The sequence below is a fragment of the Leucoraja erinacea genome, chromosome 15 (assembly GCF_028641065.1).
Source record: "Leucoraja erinacea ecotype New England chromosome 15, Leri_hhj_1, whole genome shotgun sequence".
Classification (NCBI taxonomy): Eukaryota; Metazoa; Chordata; class Chondrichthyes; order Rajiformes; family Rajidae; genus Leucoraja; species Leucoraja erinaceus.
In genome coordinates this window covers 4,274,537-4,298,464 of record NC_073391.1, presented here as the reverse complement: position 1 = coordinate 4,298,464, position 23,928 = coordinate 4,274,537, and the positions used below count along the sequence as shown (strand labels likewise).

General features: G+C 40.5%; 1 protein-coding gene across 4 annotated transcripts in view; it reads right to left on the bottom strand.

The window, feature by feature from the left end:
* Positions 1 to 23,928, bottom strand: part of ide (insulin-degrading enzyme) — a 166,214-nt gene that overhangs the window by 83,999 nt on the left and 58,287 nt on the right. For all 4 annotated transcript variants that reach the window (XM_055646625.1, XM_055646624.1, XM_055646622.1 and 1 more), the window contains exons 3-11: positions 21,765 to 21,972; positions 18,439 to 18,608; positions 17,862 to 17,984; positions 12,630 to 12,742; positions 10,823 to 10,985; positions 9,891 to 9,983; positions 9,084 to 9,175; positions 6,090 to 6,170; positions 3,047 to 3,150 (exon numbers count right to left, since the gene is read on the bottom strand). In XM_055646625.1, the coding sequence (XP_055502600.1) occupies positions 3,047 to 3,150; positions 6,090 to 6,170; positions 9,084 to 9,175; positions 9,891 to 9,983; positions 10,823 to 10,985; positions 12,630 to 12,742; positions 17,862 to 17,984; positions 18,439 to 18,608; positions 21,765 to 21,972 (1,147 nt within the window). The remainder of the gene's footprint in view (positions 1 to 3,046; positions 3,151 to 6,089; positions 6,171 to 9,083; positions 9,176 to 9,890; positions 9,984 to 10,822; positions 10,986 to 12,629; positions 12,743 to 17,861; positions 17,985 to 18,438; positions 18,609 to 21,764; positions 21,973 to 23,928) is intronic.

The window sequence follows — 23,928 nt, the reverse complement described above, 5'->3', positions numbered from 1 at the left end:
AATGTGTTAAAGTTATAACATGAGATTCCTGCTCTTATATTCTATACCACAGGTGATGGAAGGAAAGCATCCCACATGCCACCTCCATCACCCTATTTGTCCGATTCCCACTTTCAGATCTATAGACTTTTACCCAGTCTCATTTTTCAACACTTTATTTGGGCCTGCAATTTACTGCGTATGCCCTGTCCTTATTTAACCTTACAAAATACATTATGTCTCACATGTTGGGTTAAATTCCATCTGCAAATGTTCACCCCAACTTTCTAACTGATCAATGATGTTTGGTACAGCAACACAACCTCCTTGCTATCCACAACATATTTTCATGTCAGCTGCAAACATACTCACCATATATCTCCTATATTCACATCCTAGTCATTGATATACATCAGGGGGGAGGAGCCATCTTGGTGAACGGCTGCTAGCCAGCAGCCGTCCGTTTTAAATTCGTTTTTTTTAAAATAGTTTTTAATGAGTCCTGTTTTTTGTTTGTAGGGGATATGGTCTTTTTAATGTGGGGGGTAGGTGTAACTTTATTTCTAGGTCCCTACCTGGTCGGTGTGGCAGCCTTTTCTCCGGGCTGCCCGTCGACCCGTCCTAGTGGGCTACCAGCGGGCTTGGAGTACCGTTTCTTGGCGGGGACTGCCCAGCAACTCGGCCTCGGCGGCGGCACAGCGCTGGTGCGCTGGAGCGGAGTGGGCAATGCCTTGCCTGGGTCGCCGCGCTGTAGCTCTGGCGAGCTGGACCGCTGAGAGCAACATCTCCGGGCTGCGGGTCTGCGGAGCGGAGAGGCGGCAGTGCGGAGAGGCGGCGCTGACTTTTTCATCGGGAGCCTGGGAGCTCCAAACCGACGCAGCCTTGTCGGCTTCGGCAGCCGCGGGCACCAACCAGGAAGCGACCGTTCCAGGTGGCCCAGCCGCCAAAAGGACTCTCCCGACGCCGGGGCAAGACCACCCGGTGAGATCGGCCAGGGACATCGGGCCTCCATAGAGGCAACTGTGGAGGCCTGACTTTGGGGTGAACATGGGGTGGGGACTGGACATTGTGCCTTCCCCCACAGTGCTATCCACTGTGGGGGGATGATTTTTTTGTCTAATTGTGATCCTGTGCGTCTGTGTCCAAGATGGCTGCCGTGAAGAGAGAATGGACGCTGGCGCGCTTTGGCTGCCGCTGCTCTCTCTTCACACTGTGTTTTTGATTTTCTGTTTTTGGATTGAGTTCTGTTTTTGATTTGTGTCTCTGTGATGTCTTTATTGCTTATTTTATTCCGATTATATGTTTTTATTCCGATTACTATGTAAGGTGTCCTTGAGATGTCTGAAAGGCGCCCATTAAATAAAATTTATTATTATTATTATTATACATCCTTAACATTAAGATTACCAGCTCAGCTCGTACACCACTGATCAGAGAATTCCAATCAGAGAAGCAACCTCCACCACAGTTCCCTGCCACTACTACCAAGCCAATTTTTGTTTGAACGCAGAATAACTTACAAACTGCAATTGACTCGTTTGATGTTATGGGCTTTTACTCGCTGGAGTTTAGAAGAACGAGGGGGAACATCATTGAAACTTACAGAATAGTGAAAGTCTTGGATAGAGTGGATGTGGAGAGGATGTTTCCACAGGTGGGAGAGTCGATGGTAATACAATTAAAATGCCTTCAATAAGGAATTGGAGAGGTACTCGAGACAGAATAATTCGTAGGCCTGGGGGAAAACAGCAGAGAAATGGGAGTCAGAGATTACCGACTAGGATTCAGGATGAACTCGAGGGGGGTCACACAACCACTGTGCCTGTAACAATTCTATGAAGGTCAAAACACACAACTTTATTTTGGTACCGTTTTTGAAAAAAATATTATCCCTTTGCTTTTTACAAATCCATCAACAGCTTATATGATGTACTCAAATATATTCCAATACATAATCATTTTTAAAATATTCAACATCTATGGAGGATTTCATAGCGAAGTCAATTTGGTGCAAACAGTCCATACGTTCTGCTCAAATCTCCTTACAAATTTTCCTCATTGAAAATACGTTTAACTCTTTATTCCCTTCTCCATTATGTACATCAACAGCATCCCTTTAACTAAGCCTATAATTAGAACACCTAGAACAATAGTGAAAATGTTGTCCACTTCTGGATTCAAGTTCCATATTATCACTATCTTTTGTGTAGTTTCCACTGAATTCTATTTTGGATATTTGGGAACTCTCCTTCATATATTCTTGGAAATATTTTTTCTGCATCCAATAGCAAAATCTTATAATTTTAAGGATCAATTTGGTCTCCTTTTTTCAAGAGCAAAGTATGAACTATTTCCTGTTGTCTGTCTTTTTGTTATCACCCATGTAAATTTTCTCTACACCTTCTGCTGTCGCTCCCTATCCTTTTTATATAATGATGACCAGAACTTTTTAAAATGTATTCGTTTTTCAGAATTTAGAAATAGCTGGCAAGCATATCAATTATTGCCCAGCTCTGATTATCCTTGAAGTTCCTGGTTCGCCACCATCTTGAATGGCTGCAAACATTCTGGTAAATGTACTTCCACAGTGCTGTTCGGTAGGGAGTGCCAGTATTTGGATCCAGTGATATTGATGGATCAGTCATACATTTCCATGGCAAAATGGCATGCACAACCTCTGCAACTGGTGATGTTCCCACGCAGCTGCTGTCCATGACAAACTTGGTGGTGGAGATCATAGATTTAGGAGGTGCTGGAGTAATCTAGGTGAATAATTTCTGTGTGTTTTGTGGATAGCATACACTGAAGTAGATTATATCTTTTGTATGGTACTCTAAGTATGGTCTGAGTATACATATTGTTAGCTACCTGGGATCTGTACGATGCTTTCTGAATAGCTCCCAAGAACTTGCAATACAAAAGACTATTAAATATTTTGGGCAATCACAAGTATAATGAATAGTTTGCAGCATTTATTTGATACGAACAGCAAAACCCAGACCAACAAAATTGATTTCAACTTTCTGCAGAGTAAAAGTTAAAAGCTAACAGTATAAATATAACCTACCGCACAGTCGCTGGTGTCAACTTTTTCAGCACCATCTCTATTAGATCAGCCCTAAACTCCTCCAGTAGATATTCAGCTGCTAAAACTTCTTCAATAGGATAGTACTAGGAAAGAATAGAGAAAAAAACTTCAGTATTAGTAATGAATAATGTAAATGTTCAAATGCAAAACATCAGTATGCTCCAAGCCAGATTCAGATTTCAGATTTATTGTCACATGCACCACTTAAAGTACAGTGCTAATTGATTTACCGTGCAGCCATACAATTAAAAGAAGACAACACAATTAAAAGAACGATAGAACTTAACATAAACATCCACCATAGTGATCACTGTCTCCTTCTTTTTGTGTCTTTGAAGCTGGTTGGTTATATGAGTTTCCCATTCCTTTACACAGTCCTTTGCGTTTTTATTGAACACTGCAAGATCCTTTGGGCTGCACTGGTTGGATAGTAGGGGGCAGACAAGGCAGTGCTGCATTTTATGGTCCTCTTCTCCACATTCACAGGTGGTTTGGCCAGTTTCCTGGCCTCATCTGGCCATGGCAGCTTTTGATCGCCCTGTTCCTGTTCTCAGGGGTTGAGCGTCTTCTGAGGTGCTTCTGAGCCCGGAGGGAGGGCTTCAGAAGGAGGGATACCCATGTCAGTAGGAGGGGGGTCGTCCTCAAGCCTTTTTGTCCATAGTTGGAGTCTGGTTTCTTCCCGTGATGCTATTAGGGGCTGGACATGGCTGAGAAAGCTTCTCCTGGACTTCAGCCGTTGGGCCGGAGGTACACGTCCGTAGAGGAGGTGGCGTTCATCACTAGTGTCCTTAGTCATCTTTACTCGGCTGGGTCAAGGTAGAAGCGTTCACGTCGCGATCCCTGTCAAGTAATATCACCAAATTTATTTGCGAATTCTACCAAACACTTTGAAGCCAAGTGATCACTTTGATAGAAGGCAATAAAGTTCAGCCAGTCAGGCCTGCGGTTGAAGCTCTTCTCCGGCAATCCCCTGCAAGGGATCCCTGGGTCCGGAATGGTAAAGTCCGCACCATGCCTGCTGCTAGAAGCGCCGCAGACCGTGGCTTCATGATGTTAAAATCAGCAGGCCGGCGGTCAAAGCCTTTTTTCTGGCTCTGCGATGTTAAAGTCCACCCCATGACTGCTGCTGAAGCTCTGAGCCGTCTCCGGGAAAGGCCGCACCAATCCAAGAGGGGGAGGCGAAAATATGACTAGGAGAAAAGTCGTATCTCCACCGAGGTACGTGACTGGAAACGTTTTTCTCCTCCCCCCCCCTCCCCCCACAAAAACATACTAAGAGACATTAACACATACATTAGACATACAAAAAACAAAAAAGTCGAAATGACTGACAAACTGCTGGCGAAGCTGTTGCGCGCGGTGCCACCCGATAGCAAATGAGCTACACTTCATACAGGACAAAATTATACACTGAACCTTGAACTTCAGATTACCATCTAATTTAATGTGTGCAGATCATTCTATGTTGCTTAAACACTTATTAAAAATGTGTTGAAAAGGATTATATAACATCATGACGAGTAGCATTTGAATAACTGTGCATCAGCCTTAATATAAATTTGTTGACGTACTATATGAAGCTACAAACAATACCTGAAGAGTATGCAGTTTAACATTCATGTTTACCACTCACTTTTCTCTTGTGAGTACATTAAAATAAATTGAATGAGAAAACAAAAGTTCTCTTCATTTCTGTTTTATTCTTTCAATCTGTCTGAACTTGGGAGTGGCTATGGTAGCATCAGAACACAAGGACCAAAAGCAAGACATGGGACATCTGCCTCCTGTCCATCCCAGCAGGCCTGCTTCTCCTTTCAACAAGCTGCACAAAGCCAATATCTTGATTTCATTTCATTAGTGTCTAAAAATCTATCAATCTCCTCTGTCCTCTTTGGTTCAAAATTCCAAAATTTAATTACCCTCTATGAGTGATGATTTTTCTCATCTAGGTGCTCAATGGACTATCCCTTGTTTGGATAATAAAACCCAAGTTTCAGTAACTCCAGTTAGGGAAATGCATTTCCAGCATTTAAGTCCCTAAAAATTCGACTTCATTCCTAAAATAGGTTATCTGGCCACAACAAACATCCATCTAGACAAATTATGTGAGATCATAGACTTCCCTAGTTTACAGAATACAAACTCATTAGGTTTTGAGATTATGACCACAAAAGGTTAGATTGAGTAAAATTAAGTGTTTTGCAATTCAAGGTAAATCTACAGCAAGCAGTGCTGAATTATTACCCTGAAAGTAAAGTAGTCTACCCTCGTTATAACAGACCTCTTTATAACGGATTTCAGATATAGCAGACAATAACAATAACTATCATCTACAAAAGGTAAATGAAATTACAGTACGTTAACTTTTTTTAAATGCACTTACAATCTTAGTGTACATTTATTGGATATTTTTCCAAAACTACTATTTTCCCCCCCATACTATGTTATGGCTGACAATCGGATATAACAGACACCATTCCCTCCCTATGGTTTGTTATAACAAGGATTAGCTGTGCCTTTAAAGTAAAATACTTTCCTGTTTATTGTGCATCTTGTTTAGTGAATGTTTGTTGGCTGTTTTTCCAAAACTGTACATATTTTCCCCTCCCCCCCCCTCCCCCCCCCTTACAATGTGAAAGCGAACAATTGGCAATAACCGACATAATTCCTCCACAATGGTTCCTTATGCCAAGGATTATCTGCAGCTTCAAAGTAAAATACTTGGCCCATTCATAATAAAATACTTGAGAACAAAAACTATCTAAATCTGGCAGGGATGGCACTGGAGACACCTGTATGCACTTGACATTAGATTTTCAACTACAGTACAAGGAATAAATACAATTGAAACTAAGTGACAAGAGAGATGCACTTCACAGATTGCTTAATATTTTCCCACCCTGCCAATGTTTTAGAATGCTATTGCCTATCACATTTACACAAGATAAAACACAAGTAATATGTACATAAAGGAAACTTAACAATAAAGGGAATACTGTTAAAATAGAGTAGACAAACGTACATGCAATAATCCTGCAAGTTTTGAGGTGTATCCTCGTGGTCGTTCTTTATCTTTGAATCTAAATGCCATAGCATTCAAATCCTAAATTGAAAAGAATAAAATGAATTTAATAGTTCCATAAAGAAAAATAAGCTTTTAGTGCATTCCTATTAGTCAACTGCTTAGAAAGAATTAAGGATTCTTGACTCTTACATTTTTGTAACATTCGAATGAAAATACTGCACTGAGCAATTGAAAATACCACTTCAAATCATCTGGATTTGAGAATGTCAAGTTGAATAACATGTCTAATTGACCTTTAAAACCTAAACAACCCAAGTCTATGCCAAGCCATTTCGATCTCAGGTAGATAACGTAATGAGCTGTGGTTCGCATCAGGATTGAGAGGCGAAACAAAATGTCCCACGTTTTGCTTCATTTCTGCCACTAAACCATCCCACCCAGATATAAATAAACTGGTATTAGACTGAATGTAAAGCCTCAATGTACAGTGCCCTCCGTAATGTTCGGGACAAAGACCCATCATTTATTTATTTGCCTCTGTGCTCCACAATTTTTGATTTCTAATAGAATAAATCACATGTGGTGCACATTGTCAGATTTTATTAAAGGCCATTTTTATACATTTTGGTTTCACCATGTAGAAATTAGCCATGTTTACACATAGTCCCCTCATTTCAGGGCACCATAATGTTTGGGACACATGGTTTCACAGGCTTTTGTAATTGCTCAGGTGTGTTTAATTGCCTCCTTAATGCAGGTATAAGAGAGCTCTCGGCACCTAGTATTTCATCCAGTCTTTCCATCATCTTTCGAAACTTTTATTGCTGTTTATCAACATGAGGACCAAAGTTGTACCAATGAAAGCCAAATAAACCATTATGAAACTGAATTTATGAAAGAAACATAAAACTGTTAGAGAAATAGCCAAACCTTAGGCTTACCAAAGTCAACTGTTTGGAACATCATTAAGAAGAAAGAGAGCTGGTGAGCTTACTAATCGCAAAGGGACTGGCAGGCCAAGGAAGACTTCCACAGCTGACGACAGAAGAATTCTCTATAATAAAGAACCCCCACCCCCCAAACACCTGTCCGACAGATCAGAAACACTCTTCAGGAGTGGATTTGTCAATGACCTCGGCCCGCAGAAGACCTCATGAACAGAATACCGAGACTATACTGCAAGATGCAAACCACTGGTTAGCTGCAAAAATAGGATGGCCAGATTACAGTTTGCCAAGAAGTATTTAAAAGAGCAACCACAGTTCTGGAAAAAGGTCCTGGACAGATGAGACGAAGATTAACATATCAGAGTGATGGCAAGATCAAAGTATAGAGGAAAGAAGGAACTGCCCAAAATCCAAAGCACTCCACTTCATCTGTGAAACATGGTGGTGGGGGTTTTAATGACATTTGTTTGAATGTGAATAGACCATTATCTGTTTATTTGCACTTTATCTACTTATTTATTCATATGTGTATATATTTATATAATGGTATATTGGCACACTGATCTGTTCTGTATTCACGCCCACTATATTCCGTTGTGCTGAAGCAAAGTAAGAATTTCATTGTCCTATCTGGGACACATGACAATAAACTCCCTTGAATCTTGAATGGCCTGGGCATGTATGGCTGCTGAAGGAACTGGCTCACTTATCTTCATTGATGATACAACTGCTGATATGGTAGCACCATCATGAATTCTGAAGTTTATAGACACATCCTATCTGCTCAAGTTCAAACAAATGCCTCAAAACTCATTGGCCAATGGTTCGCTCTACAGCAAGACAATGATCCCAAACATACTGCTAAAGCAACAAAGGAGTTTTTCAAAGCTAAAAAATGGGCAATTCTTGAGTGGCCAAGTCAATCACCCAATCTGAACCAATTGAGTATGCCTTTTATATGCTGAAGAGAAAACTGAAGGGGACTAGCCCCCAAAACAAGCATAAGCTAAAGATGGCTGCAATACAGGCCTGGTAGAGCATCACCAGAGAAGACACCCAGCAACTGGTGATGTCCATGAATCGCAGACTTCAAGCAATCATTGCTTGCAAAGGATATGCAACAAAATACTAAACATGATTACTTTCATTTACATGACATTGCTGTGGCCCAAATATTATGGTGCCCTGAAATGAGGGGACTAGGTATAAACACTGCTGTAATTTCTACATGGGGAAACCAAAATGTATAAAAATGGCCGTTATTAAAATCTGACAATGTGCACTTTAACCACATGTGATTTTTTTCTATTACAAATCTCAAATTATTGAGTACAGGGGCAAATAAATAATGATGGGTCTTTGTCCCAAACATTATGGCGGGCATTGTATACTCAGTCAATACTCACAGGCTAAACTCATGGAAGTGAATGAACAGAGCAATCTACAACTTTAGAACCACATTCCTGCAAAAGACAAAACCTTCAGAAGAGATGGGAGATGTAGGAAAACACATCAAATCAATGCAGACCCAACTTTCTAAATTTAGCTTAATTCCACTTCATTTTTACTGTACACAATTCCTTATTATGTAATCTCATTTGACAAACATACCCACATCTTGCTAACTCTCTGGTGAACACTTTGCTTTACCATTTAATAATGTGGATTTTATTTCCATCTTCACATAACCATTAAGTGCTCTATCTATTTTGTTTTAAATCCCTATTTCTTGAATAAATATTTCACAAATCCAGATCACACCTGGTTAATGATCTGTTCTTAACCAACCTTAAAAGTTGGAGTAACAGATAAGCCTACAATACTATAAAAGCATATCCATAAATCTGTACAGAGGCCATTGAACATGGCTGGAATGTGTTAAACTTGTTAAAAAAAATCTTCTAAACAAAGTGAAATAACAACACAAAAAATGCAGGACAATATTTCTAATTCATATGTATAATCTAAAAATTTATAGAATTTACAAATCAATTTGTAATCCAATTTCCAGAAGGATTTGGGATCAGTCATATTTTGCTCATACCTTACATTCCTGGAAAACCCATTCCTGTGGCCCCTCTGTACGAAGTTTGGCAATATATTGGAACATGTGGAGAATTATATCTTCAACATGTACTGCGTTATAAATGAGAAAATAATAAAGTTAACATCATTTACAACAGATTAATTAAGAAGCCAAAAACTTCAGTTATTTCCTCGTAGACATTAATTTTATTATTATTTCATTAGGTAGTGAAATTCCAGCTTAGAATTTTGATGCTTCAAATAAAATATGCTTATATTTTCATTAAATCAGCTATTTGCTGACTAAAATGTCCTAACCCTGTAAGCCGTATAAATACCAACTGCTTACATTGCAAGCCAATAGATCAACAATAAGTCGGAAATTCCAAATTACATTTTGGGCTTCAGTTATGTACGATAAAAAAAAAAAAACTGGGTACTGGAAATATGAAACTAAAATGAAAATGCAGAAACACTCTGCAGGTCCACCAGTATCTTTGAAATGAAATAGAGTGAGTGTTTTGGTTGAAGATCCTTCATTAGAATAGATGAAGGGTCTTCTATCTGAAACATTAACTCTTTCCATTGACTTTGGGCATTTCCAGTATTTTGTTTTTATTTCACCTTTGCCAGCAATTATATCATAGGCACTTCAATAGGTATTCTTGCTTTGAAACGTTTTGTTTTCCTGCAAATTTAAAAACAATCTGGCATACCTTTTTGCTAAAACATGTATTCATCAAGTGTAAAAGATTTAGTCCAACCTAACACAAATTAATAGAGCATAAAATCTATGTGCTTGCAAAAGATTTTATACTATACTTACCAAGCCCTTCTTCAGTAAGATCCACATTAATGATGAAAAACATAAAACCTTTAGCTCCTTCTTTTTGTCCACCAACAAGAGTATTTACCCAACCTAATAGCAAATACAGAAAGTATTTGGTGATGCATGTTGATGTTCTAATAATTTCTAAAATGCTTTAAAAAAAATTATTGTTTATTGAATCACAATAATAAAATGCTGGATATTTGAAGTGGAAATTTTTGTATTTTAAGCTTCAACATTTGGAAACTGTTAACAAGGTTATGCAATAGAGTAATGCACTATCACACTCTATGCTTCATTGTTCAAGATAATATTACAGCACAGAATACTGATACACTACTCTCAAGTAACAATTTAAGATTCACAGCAATGCTACTGCATAAATATATTAAAATATTACACAAGAGAACATATTCAAAGAAACCAACATGTTATTTTACAGCCAAATAGGGTTTGTATACACTAGCCACGCAGCTGGACTCTATTCCCACCAAAGCTTTAAAGGAGAAAGTGAAAGACATCCATACACTTCAAATGGCCTGGCAAGAAATAGTAGTCAGTACCATGTGCCGTTGGGTTTTGGGAACTGGAAGTGAAAAGTGAACACAGAAAAAAATGATCTCGATCAAAACATTTTTGTTAATATCAGAAACTTCATCACAATAAAGCTTAGCTGGACATTTTGCAGTTTTCTTCATTACCCAAGTAGATAAGCATTCTCAATAGTCAAAGAATGCCACGTTGAGGCCATATGACTTCTTGCCAATGGGAAAGATCGGAAAAGATAAGAGGAGAAATGAGTATTGGACATTATGTTATCTCTCTCACAAGATATTGATTGTATAATCAAAGAAGCCGGTGAGACTCAAAGGACATTATTAGCAAAGATAACCGTAAAATAAGATGAGGAATAATTTCCCATCCATCACCTTTGCACTTGAGTTCTGAGAGAAGGCTCCCTGGTCCTTCATGACCAATCAAATGTCCGAGGTAATGGCCTGGATTTGACTTGTAATATTTCTGTAGATCTGGTATTGGAAAAGTGACATAAAGATTTCGTATATCCTTGATTGGCACCACTTTATAGAGTTGCTGGAAAACAATGAACTTGTTTTGTTACAATGATCAATCAAAACAAATATAATTTCTTCTTCACATACGTATTTTCATTATAAATTAAAATAAATTAAATTACCCTGGTTCTAGACACCCCAGACATATCTGGATCGACCCTGAAAAGTCCCATAACAAATCTGAATATTTCAATGTGATCACCTCTCATTCTTCAAAACTCAAGTTTGTTCAACCTTTCCTCCTCGGACAAACCCAAATTCAAATTAACTTGCAACAAATGCCCAGCATATGACTTTCTAAAGGGCCTGTTCCACTTGGGCGTCATTTGCGTGTCACACAGCTGGCGCATGAAGATTTTGTACATACCAAAATCCTGGGGCACTGCGTGTCACTGCCTACGTCACCACGAACCATGCGTGCGGCACGAGTCGTGTGTTGTGACGCGTAAATGATATTGCATAAATTACGCGGAAATGACGCCCAAGTGGGACAGGCCCTTAACTGATTGCTGTGCCTGCACATTAGCTTTCAGTGGGTCACATACACAACCAACTAGATTTATCTAAACATCAACACCTTCTTAACCCTCAGCATTAAAAAAAAAAAAACAGCTTTTCAATGATCACTTCTTGAGACTAGTCATTGACCATTTTTCAGTTCTTAACAAGTCTCTTTGAGCCCACGGTCCATTTTAGCCCCTGCAGGCTAGTGCTAGAATACAATCTCTAATAATATAGCCATACTTACAGTGTTTCTCTCTTATTCCTCTTCAAAACTTATTCCAATAATCAATGTTAGCCCAACAATGTTATTTAACAATGTCAAATCAATTTTTCAAATGCTGGTTTAAATAATAGGAAATTATATGGGTGATAACCTATGCTGAGTACAAAATCAATTCGACAAAATATTCTAGCGAACATAATTGTGAATGGTTATATTAAGGGCAAAGGAAAACTGGAGGATATATATTTATTTCCAGTTCTGCCAGCGGAGCACGTTGGGCACATTCAATTGTTTCACTGAAAAACAAGGAGAAAGATCTCCAATGATCAATAAGAATCACTGTACAAGGCTAGTGCACCAAAGCAGCATTAAGGTAAAAGCTATGATATTACTGAATGGAGATGCTGAATGGTCCATCTCCATTACTTCTACATATCAGACTTTCACTCCATCTCATTTAATATAACTTTGGCTTATTGTACGACATCCTGGAATAGCGTGCTATATCATAAATCTCGATTCAATAAGAGTCACAATAGGTGTTTGCAACATAACTTGCCCACATACATCATAGCTTTTCCAGAAATAATCCAAGTCTCATCCTATTGCCTGTTTATCATCCCAGAACCATGTGTTTGAATATTGGTTTGAAATAAAAGCTATTTGGAGTCAATAAACTTCTGTACCTCAATTGCATTTCTTCAATCTATCCAATCAACAAGCTTCAAAAAAATCAATTTAAGTCCACTACAGAGATCATACAGAGGAAATAGATCTGCCATTTTCATTCCTCAGAACAAGTGTTGAATTATGATTTATGATGGATTCTTTATTTCCAAGTCCAGGCAATGTAACCACCAAAGCAAAATAAATATTACCGATATACAAAATTTCAAAATACAATATCAAAATAGAACACCACAGTAATGTGGCTACCTTCAGGTGCTCTTCCTGGAAAGGATGGTCAGTGTATTCATGGACAGGTACATATTTGTTCTCCACCTCAGCAAACAATTTTACCACCAGGTCAGTCAACTCATCCAGGGATTCTGGAATCAATATAGATCAGTTGAATTAATAAATCAGAGTCACTATTTAAACTCAAAGTAATATCATATGATAATTGCTGTCTAAATCCAGGTCAACTACCAGCGTTATCTATTTTAAAAGTCACCTATTATTGGCAGAACAAGTAAATGCCCAAGCTAGAGTGTTTAAAAAAAAAAGGAATTTCTAATTATACACCAGAGGTAGCCAAAAGTTACAAGCCTCAGCATTTACCACACAGCTGCTCTAACATAATAGTGACATCACAGTATCTTGTAAGGAAGGTCTAGAATGTTTAAAACAGCATAGGAATTGAAATTGTATGTAAACATGAAAAAAACCTGCTATTGTGATGCTTGTAAGTGAACAAGGGGGAAAGCTCTGAATAAATAGGTAATCTTCCTCACCTTATCTTTCCAATAAGGACCAACTAACAGCTTCTTTATTGGGGAGATTATCTTCTTTATCTACAGCACAATAGTGAATTGTGATTTTGCTGTTTAAGCAGAAAAGTCCAAAGCCAGTGCAAGATCAATACTTCAAACCTATACAGTATTAACATATTTGTTCCAATTCTATTTTGGTCCACGATGGTTGTTCTACTAGCTTCCAGGGAGACCACTACAGAAACATGATTGATGGTGCTGGGGATGGGGGAAATGGATAGAATCCTTTTTTTTTAGTGAAAGCATATTTTTCCCCATCCCACTAAAATTAAGAGCAGGTCGGGAGGGGGGGGGGGGGGGGGGGGGGGAGGGGGGGGGGGGAGGGGGGGTACCATGCAATCCCACAGGTACCATGCAATCCCGTTCTACCTGCTCCATGGTCGGATAGTTGGCGACTAAACAGTCTCCCTCACCTAGTTTGCCAGGCGAGGAGTGGACCCCCAGCAGGACCAAAAACAAGACCTGTCAAAAGGCGGACGAGCTCCTAGCGAGCCAACGGCCACCCACACTTCAGTAGAAGTTGCAATCACTGTCATACACAGCATTGTAAGGCACCGTACCCGTTGATGTTTTCAACGATGATGATGACTAAAATAAACTCTAAAAACAAACTATTCCTAAGTTTTATAGTTCTTAAAGGGTAAATAACTGGGTTAGTAAAGGAAAAGTATACAAAACTATTTGGATTTCTGAATCCAGACTGTCAAAGAATAAAACGTGACCATTAAAACCTAGTTCAATTATTAATAATAATCAAATTGAAATAACAACTTGCATCAAAATTGACATTCAGATATCTCAAGGGTAAGAATTACATTGCTCCAACGACCAACAAGTTATCTTTTTTCTCAATGCTCAAATCAGCTAAATTTTCCTTCAGAGCTCTGCAAATCTTGCAAAGTAGATATCCAAATCAAATGAATCATAATATTTGTAGTTAATCTCACAAACAAAAAAATCAAGCAAGAACAAATAAAAATAAAACTTCCATCCACCCATTCCGATGGGTTACAGTAATGAAGTCTATGATAACCTATTACCAAATCATTAGGCATTCGATTTTCTGCTCAGAGATAAACACAAGCAAATAAATTAAACTAATGTAAGCATCTAAAGGAAGATTTAATGTGCAACTGAAAATTGTGCCAGGTCACATACAGAAGGTATAGAGTCATGGAGCATTCACCCAGATCTGCTGCATACAAGTCAAAAGATCCCGAGAGGTACAAGATAGCATGCAAGGATATTTGCAAAGCTATTAAGAATGCCAATAGACAATATCGGGACAAACTTGAGTCCCAGTATAATCATTTAGACACACGGAGAATGCGGCACGGTCTGAATACCATAATTGGTTGCAACGTTAAGTTAGGTAACATCACCGATCATTGGATCTTCTAATTAATTCCTTTTAAATCTTTCTCCTCTCACCTTAAACCCATGTCTAGTTGATTCCCCTACTCTGGGTAAAAGACGGCATCTATCCAACCCATTCCTCTAATGATCTTATATATCTCTACAGGATCACCCCTCTTCCTATTCTTCTAATCTTGCATGCGCTCGGCTATTTTACATGCAGTTGCTTATCAAACAACGATTTTGGACAAATATACCATTGACCTTCAACAAATCTCATTATGATCGCAATTTCTGGGCATATACATAGAAAACACACATGTGCACACAAAGAATTTTCTTATGCAGAAACACTCCTTGATGGTCCACCTTGCATAGTAAAAATAGTAGGTTCTTTGAACCATTGCACCTGTACAATAGCAGGTGCAGATAAATGTTAGAACATATCAAACTAAAATCCCACTGCTTTTTTCCATGCTGAAGCTTTGGTTTCAAGTATTTATCTACTTTCCCAGATATCAACTGTCGCCCCATAGTAGAGCATGCTCTGCGTCCAACATGTTACACTGATGTAATGAATGCTTTTAATCTGCAAAAAACAACCGGAGGCAACGCAAGAGAATTATCAAACAAAATTTGAAACAAAGGCACTGAAGAAATTAGGACAATGGAGCAAACACCTGGTGAAAGAGGTGCAAATCTTAAATGTCAAAAAAAGTGAGAAAAAGCCAAGAAAGTTTAAGAATGAATTCACAACACAAAACAATTATAGAGATTAAAAATAAAGAGTATGTGTAAATTGATTTGAAAAGCACAGATCTCAAGGGTTAGTATTACAAAGGTAAGATGCAGCAAAACTATTCAAAGCTTTGAAAAAAATCATGAGAACTTTAAAGTTCACATATTGCAACAGGAACGAGTGTGGATATAGAGGCTCAATCCTGATGACCGAGCAGGACTTGCCACCCGTTTGGATACAGGCAGGCGCGATTTGCAGAGGGACATGTCTATGAAGAGTGAAAAAAAGGTTAGCCAAGAAATTGTGTTGGATTTAGAATGATACAGACCAACCCTGCTTGCTCTTTCATTTTCCTATCCCTATCCAATCGGGGCATCTTAACTACTTCTGGGTGCACGTCTGTCATGGCCCTTGATTTCACAAAATAGAATGGTGGCACGAGATGTGGTAGAATTGCAAGCCTTTGTATTGATGGTTAGACATTTCGAAACAGCTGAAAAATAATCTAATTAGTGGGATTGCTCTGTATGTAAAGGCGAGGCCCTGTAAACAGCAATATCTCCAGCAAGACTCACAGCTCAGAATCTTCCAGAAGCAGAACAAGAGGTTAGCTGCATGCATATCAGTTTTCTAACATAATCCCTACTTTATGCACTGCAGTGCATAAGGACGACCCTGAAGGCACACATAATAGTGGCCATTTTTCTATGAAATTATGTCAGCAGTACATTCTAGCCCAAAGTTATTTACACTTAATTGAACATACTTTCCGGTGGGCGGCGCGGCTCTGGCCAGCAGCGGCCTCTGCAGTCTGTCCGCGTTTTTATTATTTTTCTGTCTGTGTTTTAATGTAGTTTTGTTATTTTATTGTCGGGGTGTGTGTGTGGGGGGGTGGGGGAAACTTTGTGAATCTCTCCCTGCACTGGAGACCCGACCTTTTCTGGTCGGGTTTCCGTTGTCGTTGGGGCCGCAACGAGGAGCGGCCTACAACAGGAAGTAGCCGGGGACTCTGGTGCTACAACTCACCGTCGCCGTCGCGGGGCTGGCCGAGTCTGGAGCGGGTGGAGCGGTGGAGGAGCGCTGCTGCTGCTGCGGCCCGACCGGAGAGTCGGAGGCTCCAACGACAGGTCTGTGGACGGCGGCACCGGGAGCCCGCGGCTCCCTGGAGGGAGACCGCTTTTCAGGGCTCTCGCAACGGCGACTTCCCCCGCCCGAGTTGCGGGGTCGAAGAGCTCCTGGAGCGGGGCCTACATCACTGCCCCGCGCGGCTTGGAATGGCCGCGGGACTCTGCGAGCGCACGCCGGGGGCTCTAACATCAAGAACCCGGTGTGCGACCTCGCACCACCCGGCGTGGCTTTAATGGCCGCGGGACAATCGCCATCGCCAGCCGGGGGCTTTGACTTTGACTCTGACATCGGGAGGGGGGAGAGTGCAGTGGAGAAATAAGTTTATTTGGCCTTCCATCACAGCGATGTGATGGATGTTTATGTAAATTATGTTGTGTCTTGGGTCTATGTGTTTGTATGTATGGCTGCAGAAACGGCATTTCGTTTGGACCTCAAGGGGTCCAAATGACAATAAATGTATCTTATCTTATCTTACATAAAGATATCTGTTCTGACTTTTCTCTGAAAGTACCATAATCCTTTATCATGGATTCCACCATGAGAAGGCATATTATTTGGTCTAACCATTAATATACTAGACCAAGCGGAACCCGTTGGGTCCCATGTTCACACGGGAGGGCTGGTCCCCCAACGCAATATTCCACCTCTCCATCAATTCCAATATTGGTGGCCAGTGGGGGGGGGGGGGGGGGCTTTCTGGGGTGCTGATATGTGTGTTGTTGGCTGCAGGGACTACTGGTCTCCAGAGGGCTAGTATGGACATTGTGAGCCAACTGGATTCTTGGGGTGGCAGTTCAGTCCCTCAAGCCTGATGTCCTGGCAGCTCACGCACGGCTGGAGGGCTAGAAGTTGACTCACGGCTATTCCTTGAAATTCCATTTCAAGCAGAGTGCAAGGTCACCAAATTCAAATCCATTTTCCTACCACTTCAAGCAGGGTGCAAGACCACCAAATTCAGGTTCATCTAAAATCAATTTAGTGCAAACAGGAAGTTGTCAAGTTTAGTCAAACAACCATTTGCACTGCCTTTTCACTTAAACCCAACCCCCCCCCCCCCCCCCCCCCCAAACATCCATTTGACAGAGCATAGAAATTCCTCATGTTCATTTTTGGAAATATACAAAAGAAAAATATACTTCAAACAATTTTTTTTCCTGCCGGTTACTCAAATCAAGAGAATTTTGCATTATTGGATGATACATTATCAAAAAGTATAAACGATTTTGACCCACCATGGTCCAAGACTCTGGCAAAAAATGGAACTCAACCTTGCAAATTGAGAATCATTAAAAAGCAATTAAATAAACTGGGTTACCTAAATATATCAGTTGCTGACAACTACACTGAGCAATTCCAAATCCCCAAAGTACTTAAAAAGATTTGAGCAATAAGCAATGAATGGAAGATCAAGAATTACATATCAGCACACGTTTCACCCAATATAATACTTGCCTCGCCCAAGAACACACAGAGCCATCAGGTTTGATGAATAGTTCGCTGAGTGGAATTTAAGTAGTTCTTGTCGAACATCGATGCCCATCTCGGCTGGTCTAGTTTCCAAAGTGAACTTGTTGCCTAATATCAAAAATAAGGTTAGTTTTAGGCAGATGATAAATAAGATCCCAGCTTAATCTACATTCTATTGTTAATATGTTATTTACTGTGTTCGTAGGGGGGGGGGGGGGAAGAGGGGAGAGAGGAGGGGGAAGAGGGGGAGTGGAAAATGAATGTCACATTTAATTCCCTCGTCTAAATAGTTTATATTGTAAATAACTAGGGTCCCATCACCGAGCCTTGTGGCATCCCACTAATTGTTGCCTGCCATTCTGAAAAGGACCCATTAATTCCTACTCTTTGCTTCCTGTCTGCCAACCAGTTCTCTATCCATGTCAATACCCCACCCCCAATACAATGTGCTCCAACTTTGCATAATGTGTGGGACCTTGTGAAAGGCTTTTTGAAAGTCCAGATATGTTTTCCAGGCAATGTTGCACATCAATTCATTGGTAGGATTATATTAAATACTGACCTGTTCCAAAAGAGCTAAATCGATGTTCTGGGTTGCCTGTAGATTTCTCCAATTGGAACAGTCTCCAGGCATCATTCATTAGATTTTTCTCATGTTCCGATTCAACAGCATTGACTTCTCTGTCTTTACAGCTGGCATCAAATAAAGGGCACAGGAAAAATTGTGCAAACCTAAATTTAAAAAAAAAAGTTCATAACTTCAAATGCATTAGAAAACGAAAAATCACATCAGAAATAAATGTCAAATATGCTTTACATTTTGCCACCATCAAAAGAATGGAATTGAATACATTTTATTAACCAAGTATAAATACATACAAGGAATATGCCGTGGTGCTTCCAAGTAACAACACAAAATACAGTTGACAATTAAAAAAAAAAAAAAAAATTATAATTTAAACGCGTGAAGAATGTGAAATGGACTATGTGTTCTCTGGTTCTTCCTCTAAATTGGAACACTGATTAATCAAGCAACTTACAAACTGGCACTCCTTTTAATTCTCTCCGTTTGCATAAAATCACTTCACGTCTCCCTTGGACTAAAGTTAGAATGAGCGCATGCATGGTGAAACCAACTCCAAATTTATAAAATGATTTCCATCTTGCAAGCTATTCTGGACTGAAAACGGATCGCCTCATAATCTTTTTAGCACCTCATCATATCATCTATACAAGTAAAAGTCTAATCTTGACCACTTCCTGTCTGCGCTGTATATTGATTTTAGAAAAAAACGCTACCCTCTATCGCTGTGATTTTTGGCCATCTTACTCACAGTCCTCCTCCGCTGAGTATTTTTCCCATCGACGAAAATCCAGCCCCGAGGATTTTTCCCATCGACGAAAATTAAAAAAAGATATGAGTGTTTAGAAAACCTTGAGATCAGCGGATTGGGCCTCTCACCTGTCAATCACCGCAATGAAGGTAATGCCCCTTCCGGGGAGGGGGAGGGGGGGGGGAAGGGGAGAGGGGGTAGGGTTATAAAACCCGGATGCCTGGACATGAGTCAGTCACTCTGCAAGATCGCGAGGGAGAGGCCACGACTGTTATTCTAAGCTGCGAATCAACTGAAATGCGAGTCTGCAATGTACTTGCAATAAATAATTTGTTAGCCCTTAATGACAATGCCATGAGTTGTTTGGCCTGCTGCCCTGCCTGTGCTTTAAACTGCAATGCTTTATTAGGTCCGACTTTGTTTGGAAGGAATAAATGCTTTATTAGGTCCGACTGTGTTTAGTCCAAAAGTCCTGCTCATTTCGTGACTTCCGCTTAGTGGACAGGTCACGCTTATTGCGTAATTTCCGGTGAGTGCAGAGGGCGCGCTGATTGCGGAAGTGCCGCTGACTGCGGAAGCCCCACAGTGGAGAGGCCGCGCGAGTAGATTCAAGAAAGTTTACTGTCATATATATGGTGTGCGAGTCTGTGTGGGTGAGTGCGAGCGTGTCAGTGTGGGTGAGTGTGTGTGCATATAGGTGCGAGTGAGTGAGTGAATATGTGTGCGCGAGTGTGCATGCGTGAGTGTGAAGTGGAGCACACACACACACACCGTATAACAATTACAGCACGGAAACAGGCCATCTCGACCCTTCTAGTCCGTGCCGAACACATAATCTCCACTAGTCCCATATACCTGCGCTCAGACCATAACCCTCCATTCCCTTCCCATCCATGTAACTATCCAATTTATTTTTAAATGATAAAAACGAACCTGCCTCCACCACCTTCACTCAAAGCTCATTCCACACAGCTACCACTCTCCGAGTAAAGAAGTTCCCCCTCATGTTACCCCTAAACTTCAATCCCTTAATTCTCGAGTCATGTCCCCTTGTTTGAATCTTCCCTACTCAGTGGGAAAAGCTTTTCCACATCAACTCTGTCTATCCCTCTCATCGTTTTAAAAACCTCTATCAAGTCCCCCCTTAACCTTCTGCTCTCCAAAGAATAAAGCCCTAAATTGTTCAACCTTTCTCTGTAATTTAGTTGCTGAAACCCAGGCAACATTCTAGTAAATCTCCTCTGTACTCTCTCTATTTTGTTGACATCCTTCCTATAATTAGGCGACCAAAATTGTACACCATACTCCAGAATTAGCCTCACCAATGCCTTGTACAATTTTAACATTACATCCCAACTTCTATACTCAATGCTCTGATTTATAAAGGCCAGCACACCAAAAGCTTTCTTTACCACCCTATCTACATGAGATTCCACTTTCAGGGAACAGTGCACAGTTATTCCCAGATCCCTCTGTTCACCTACATTCTTCAATTCCCTACCATTTACGTCCTATTTTGATTTGTCCTGCCAAGATGTAGCACCTCACACTTATCAGCATTAAACTCCATCTGCCATCTTTATATATAGGAATTGGTGGAATATTGGGGGACCAACCGTCCCGTGTGAAGCTGGTGCAAACCAGATGCAAAAAAGCAGAGATTTTTAAATATTTCGGTAGGGATTTAACTTATGATTTCAGAAATCCACTCCTCTCTAGATTTGGTAAATTATTTCCCCAGATTCTGAATAAAATTGTTCACAAAACATCAACAAAATTTAAAATCAAACTGCTGCATGAGTCACAGTGCCACCTCACAGATGTCCAATCACAATGGATCTCATTTACATATGATATGACATCACAATGGGACAGGGGTGGGAGATTGGAACTTCCACGTGGCCCCACTAAAATCAAACTGCTGCATGAGTCAGTGCCATCTCACACTGCCCAGCTGCCGACGTTACAATAACAGTTAAATGTTTCAAAAATCCAATCCTCTATACATTTCGTCAATTATTTCCCGAGATATTTACTAAAATTAATAACCAAACTGATATTTTTTTTTAATATTAAGGCTGCCCAGCTGCTGACCTCACAATGCCTTTGCACACCTGGCACAGCCTGCCTGCTGGCCACGCCCCGCTGACGTCACAATGCCTTTGCACCTGGCCCCACCCGCCCCCCAGCCTGCCTGCTGGCCCCGCCCAACCCCGCTCCCCCAGCCTGCCAGGTTGTTGATTCATTGAATTGAATTGAATTATTTCTCACTTAACATCACTAATTCTTAACATTACCTTTTAATTTCAGACAGTTTAAAAAACATTTTTTTTGCTATCTTCATTGACAGCTTAGATCGGACCCGCTGTGTGTGTGTGTGTGTGTGTGTGTGTGTGTGTGTGTGTGTGTGTGTGCACGCGCAGCAGGCCACCACCTCCCCCACCGCAACCGCGCATTGAGGGGACGGGACCCAACGGGTCCCACTTGGTCTAGTAGCCTGGGACAAGATACATAGGAAAGAAAAATACTTAAAAATGAATAAACCATTATTTACCGATTAAGTGCACCCTCCAAATGCTCATTTGATACATCAAAATAGTAATTGGTATTTTCTCCACTAGTGAATGCATTTGAGCTCCCAGCATGTTCACTCAGAAATTGATTATATTCATTCTCCTTTGGATACTTTTTTGTTCCTAAGAAAAGCATATGTTCACAGAAATGGGCCAGGCCTGGTATATCTTTAGGATCTGCCAAAGAACCTGCAAATTAAAACAGTAAGTGAGAAAATAAATCTTTACATACATCTGACATTTCTGGACAATCCTGATCAATTTTCCCTTCCACTATTACAAATGATATTATTGTTTTCCAAATAAGCATACAAGGAATATGCATATGGAATGACACTTATAGATTATAAAGTGCTGCCTCTTAAAAATATTACGAGATTCAAAAATGCTGGACCACAAACTATTGATCTGCAGGACGTTTGTTGCACAAACAATTCAACTGTTTATTTTTGTTCAGTCAAGAGTTAAGAGTCTTTTACTGTCATTTGTCCCAGATAGAACAATGAAATTCTTACTTGTAGCAGCACAACAGAATATGTAAACATAGTACACTGTGAACAATATAATACACAAGAGAAAAAAAGTTCAGTGTGTGCACATATATACATACACACAAAAACCCTCCAATAATAGTCCATGTAGTTCAGAGCTTATTTGATGTTGTAATGTTTAATAGCCAAACGGTTGTAGGGAAGAAGCTGTTTTTGAACCTGGACGTTACAGTTTTCAGGTTCCTGTACCTTCCTCCTGATGGCAGGGGTGAAACAAGTGTGTGGCCAGGGTGGTGTGGGTCTCTGATTATGCTGGCTGCCTTTTTGAGGCTGTGATTCTGGTAAATCCCTTTGATGGTGAAGAAGTCAGAACCGGTGATGGACTGGGCAGTGTTCACAACTTTGTCTTCTTCCCTCCTGGGCATTCAAATTGCCGAACCAGGCCGTGATGTTTAAGAGAATCAAGTTTAAGAGAATCAAGTTTAAGAGAACCAAGTTTAAGAGAATCCTCTCTTAATACCAAATCTCCGTAATCTCAGGGGTGAGGTGTTGATGTGCTGTCTTTATAATTACATCAGTGTGCTGGATCCAGGAAAGATGTGCTGCCAGGGGTGGTGGTGGAGGCAGAAACAGATAAGATAGTGACATTCAAGAAACCTTTGGATAGACATATGGATATGCAGGAAATGAAGGGATATTGAATATGTGCAGGCAGATAAGAGTTGGTCTTGGCATCCTGTTTGGCACAGACATTGTGGGCCAAAAGGACCATACCTGTGCTGTTTTATTCTACTTTCAAAGTGCATTACTTCACACTTGCTCTGATTAAACTCCATCTGCCATTTCCCCACACATATCTATAACAGATCTGCATCTCATACATTATTTGACAGCCTCCCTAACCGTATGTAACTATTTGGTGTTATCTACAAAAAAGACGTGCCAGCACAGCTCCTTGTGGAACCCCACTGGTCACAGCTCCATTCCATAGAGCCCTTTCTGTCCATGACCTCCTCCACTGCCAGAGTGAGGCCACACATAACCCAGAAGAAAGTTACTAAATTCCGCTTGGATAGACTACGTCCTAACAGCATGAACGCCAAACTCTCCAATTTTAAATAAATCTCTCCTGACCCCCCCCCCCCCCCCCCCCCCATCTCATCCCTCCTTCAGTGTTCACTTTTCTACCGCTACCTCTTCACCTTATTCCTTTATCCTCCACCACCCACTCATCCTTCACCCATACTAATCACCTTGTTTTCTTTTTATACCCCCTCCTCTCTTGCTCCAGCTTTACAATCTATTCCTTCCTTCCTTATCTGGCACCCTCTTGTTTCCATTTCACCTCTAGCCTTTGTCACTATTTCCAGCATTTGCCATTCACCCCTCCTTACTTGCATCTACCCATCAATTGCCGGGTTTTGCCCCACTCCTGCCTCTCTTTACCAGATTTCTCCCCTCCACTCCATCAGTCTGAAGAAGTATCCCAACCCGTTTCCCTCCACAAATGCTGCTTGACCTGCTGAGTTGCTCCAGCACTTTGCTTTGTGTAAATGACCCGAGAACCTTCTGTCACTGTGTCAGGGCAACAACCCAGCCTTTAATATCCGCAAGATGATAGAGTTGGATGTTGACCCATAGAAGTGAGGATGTG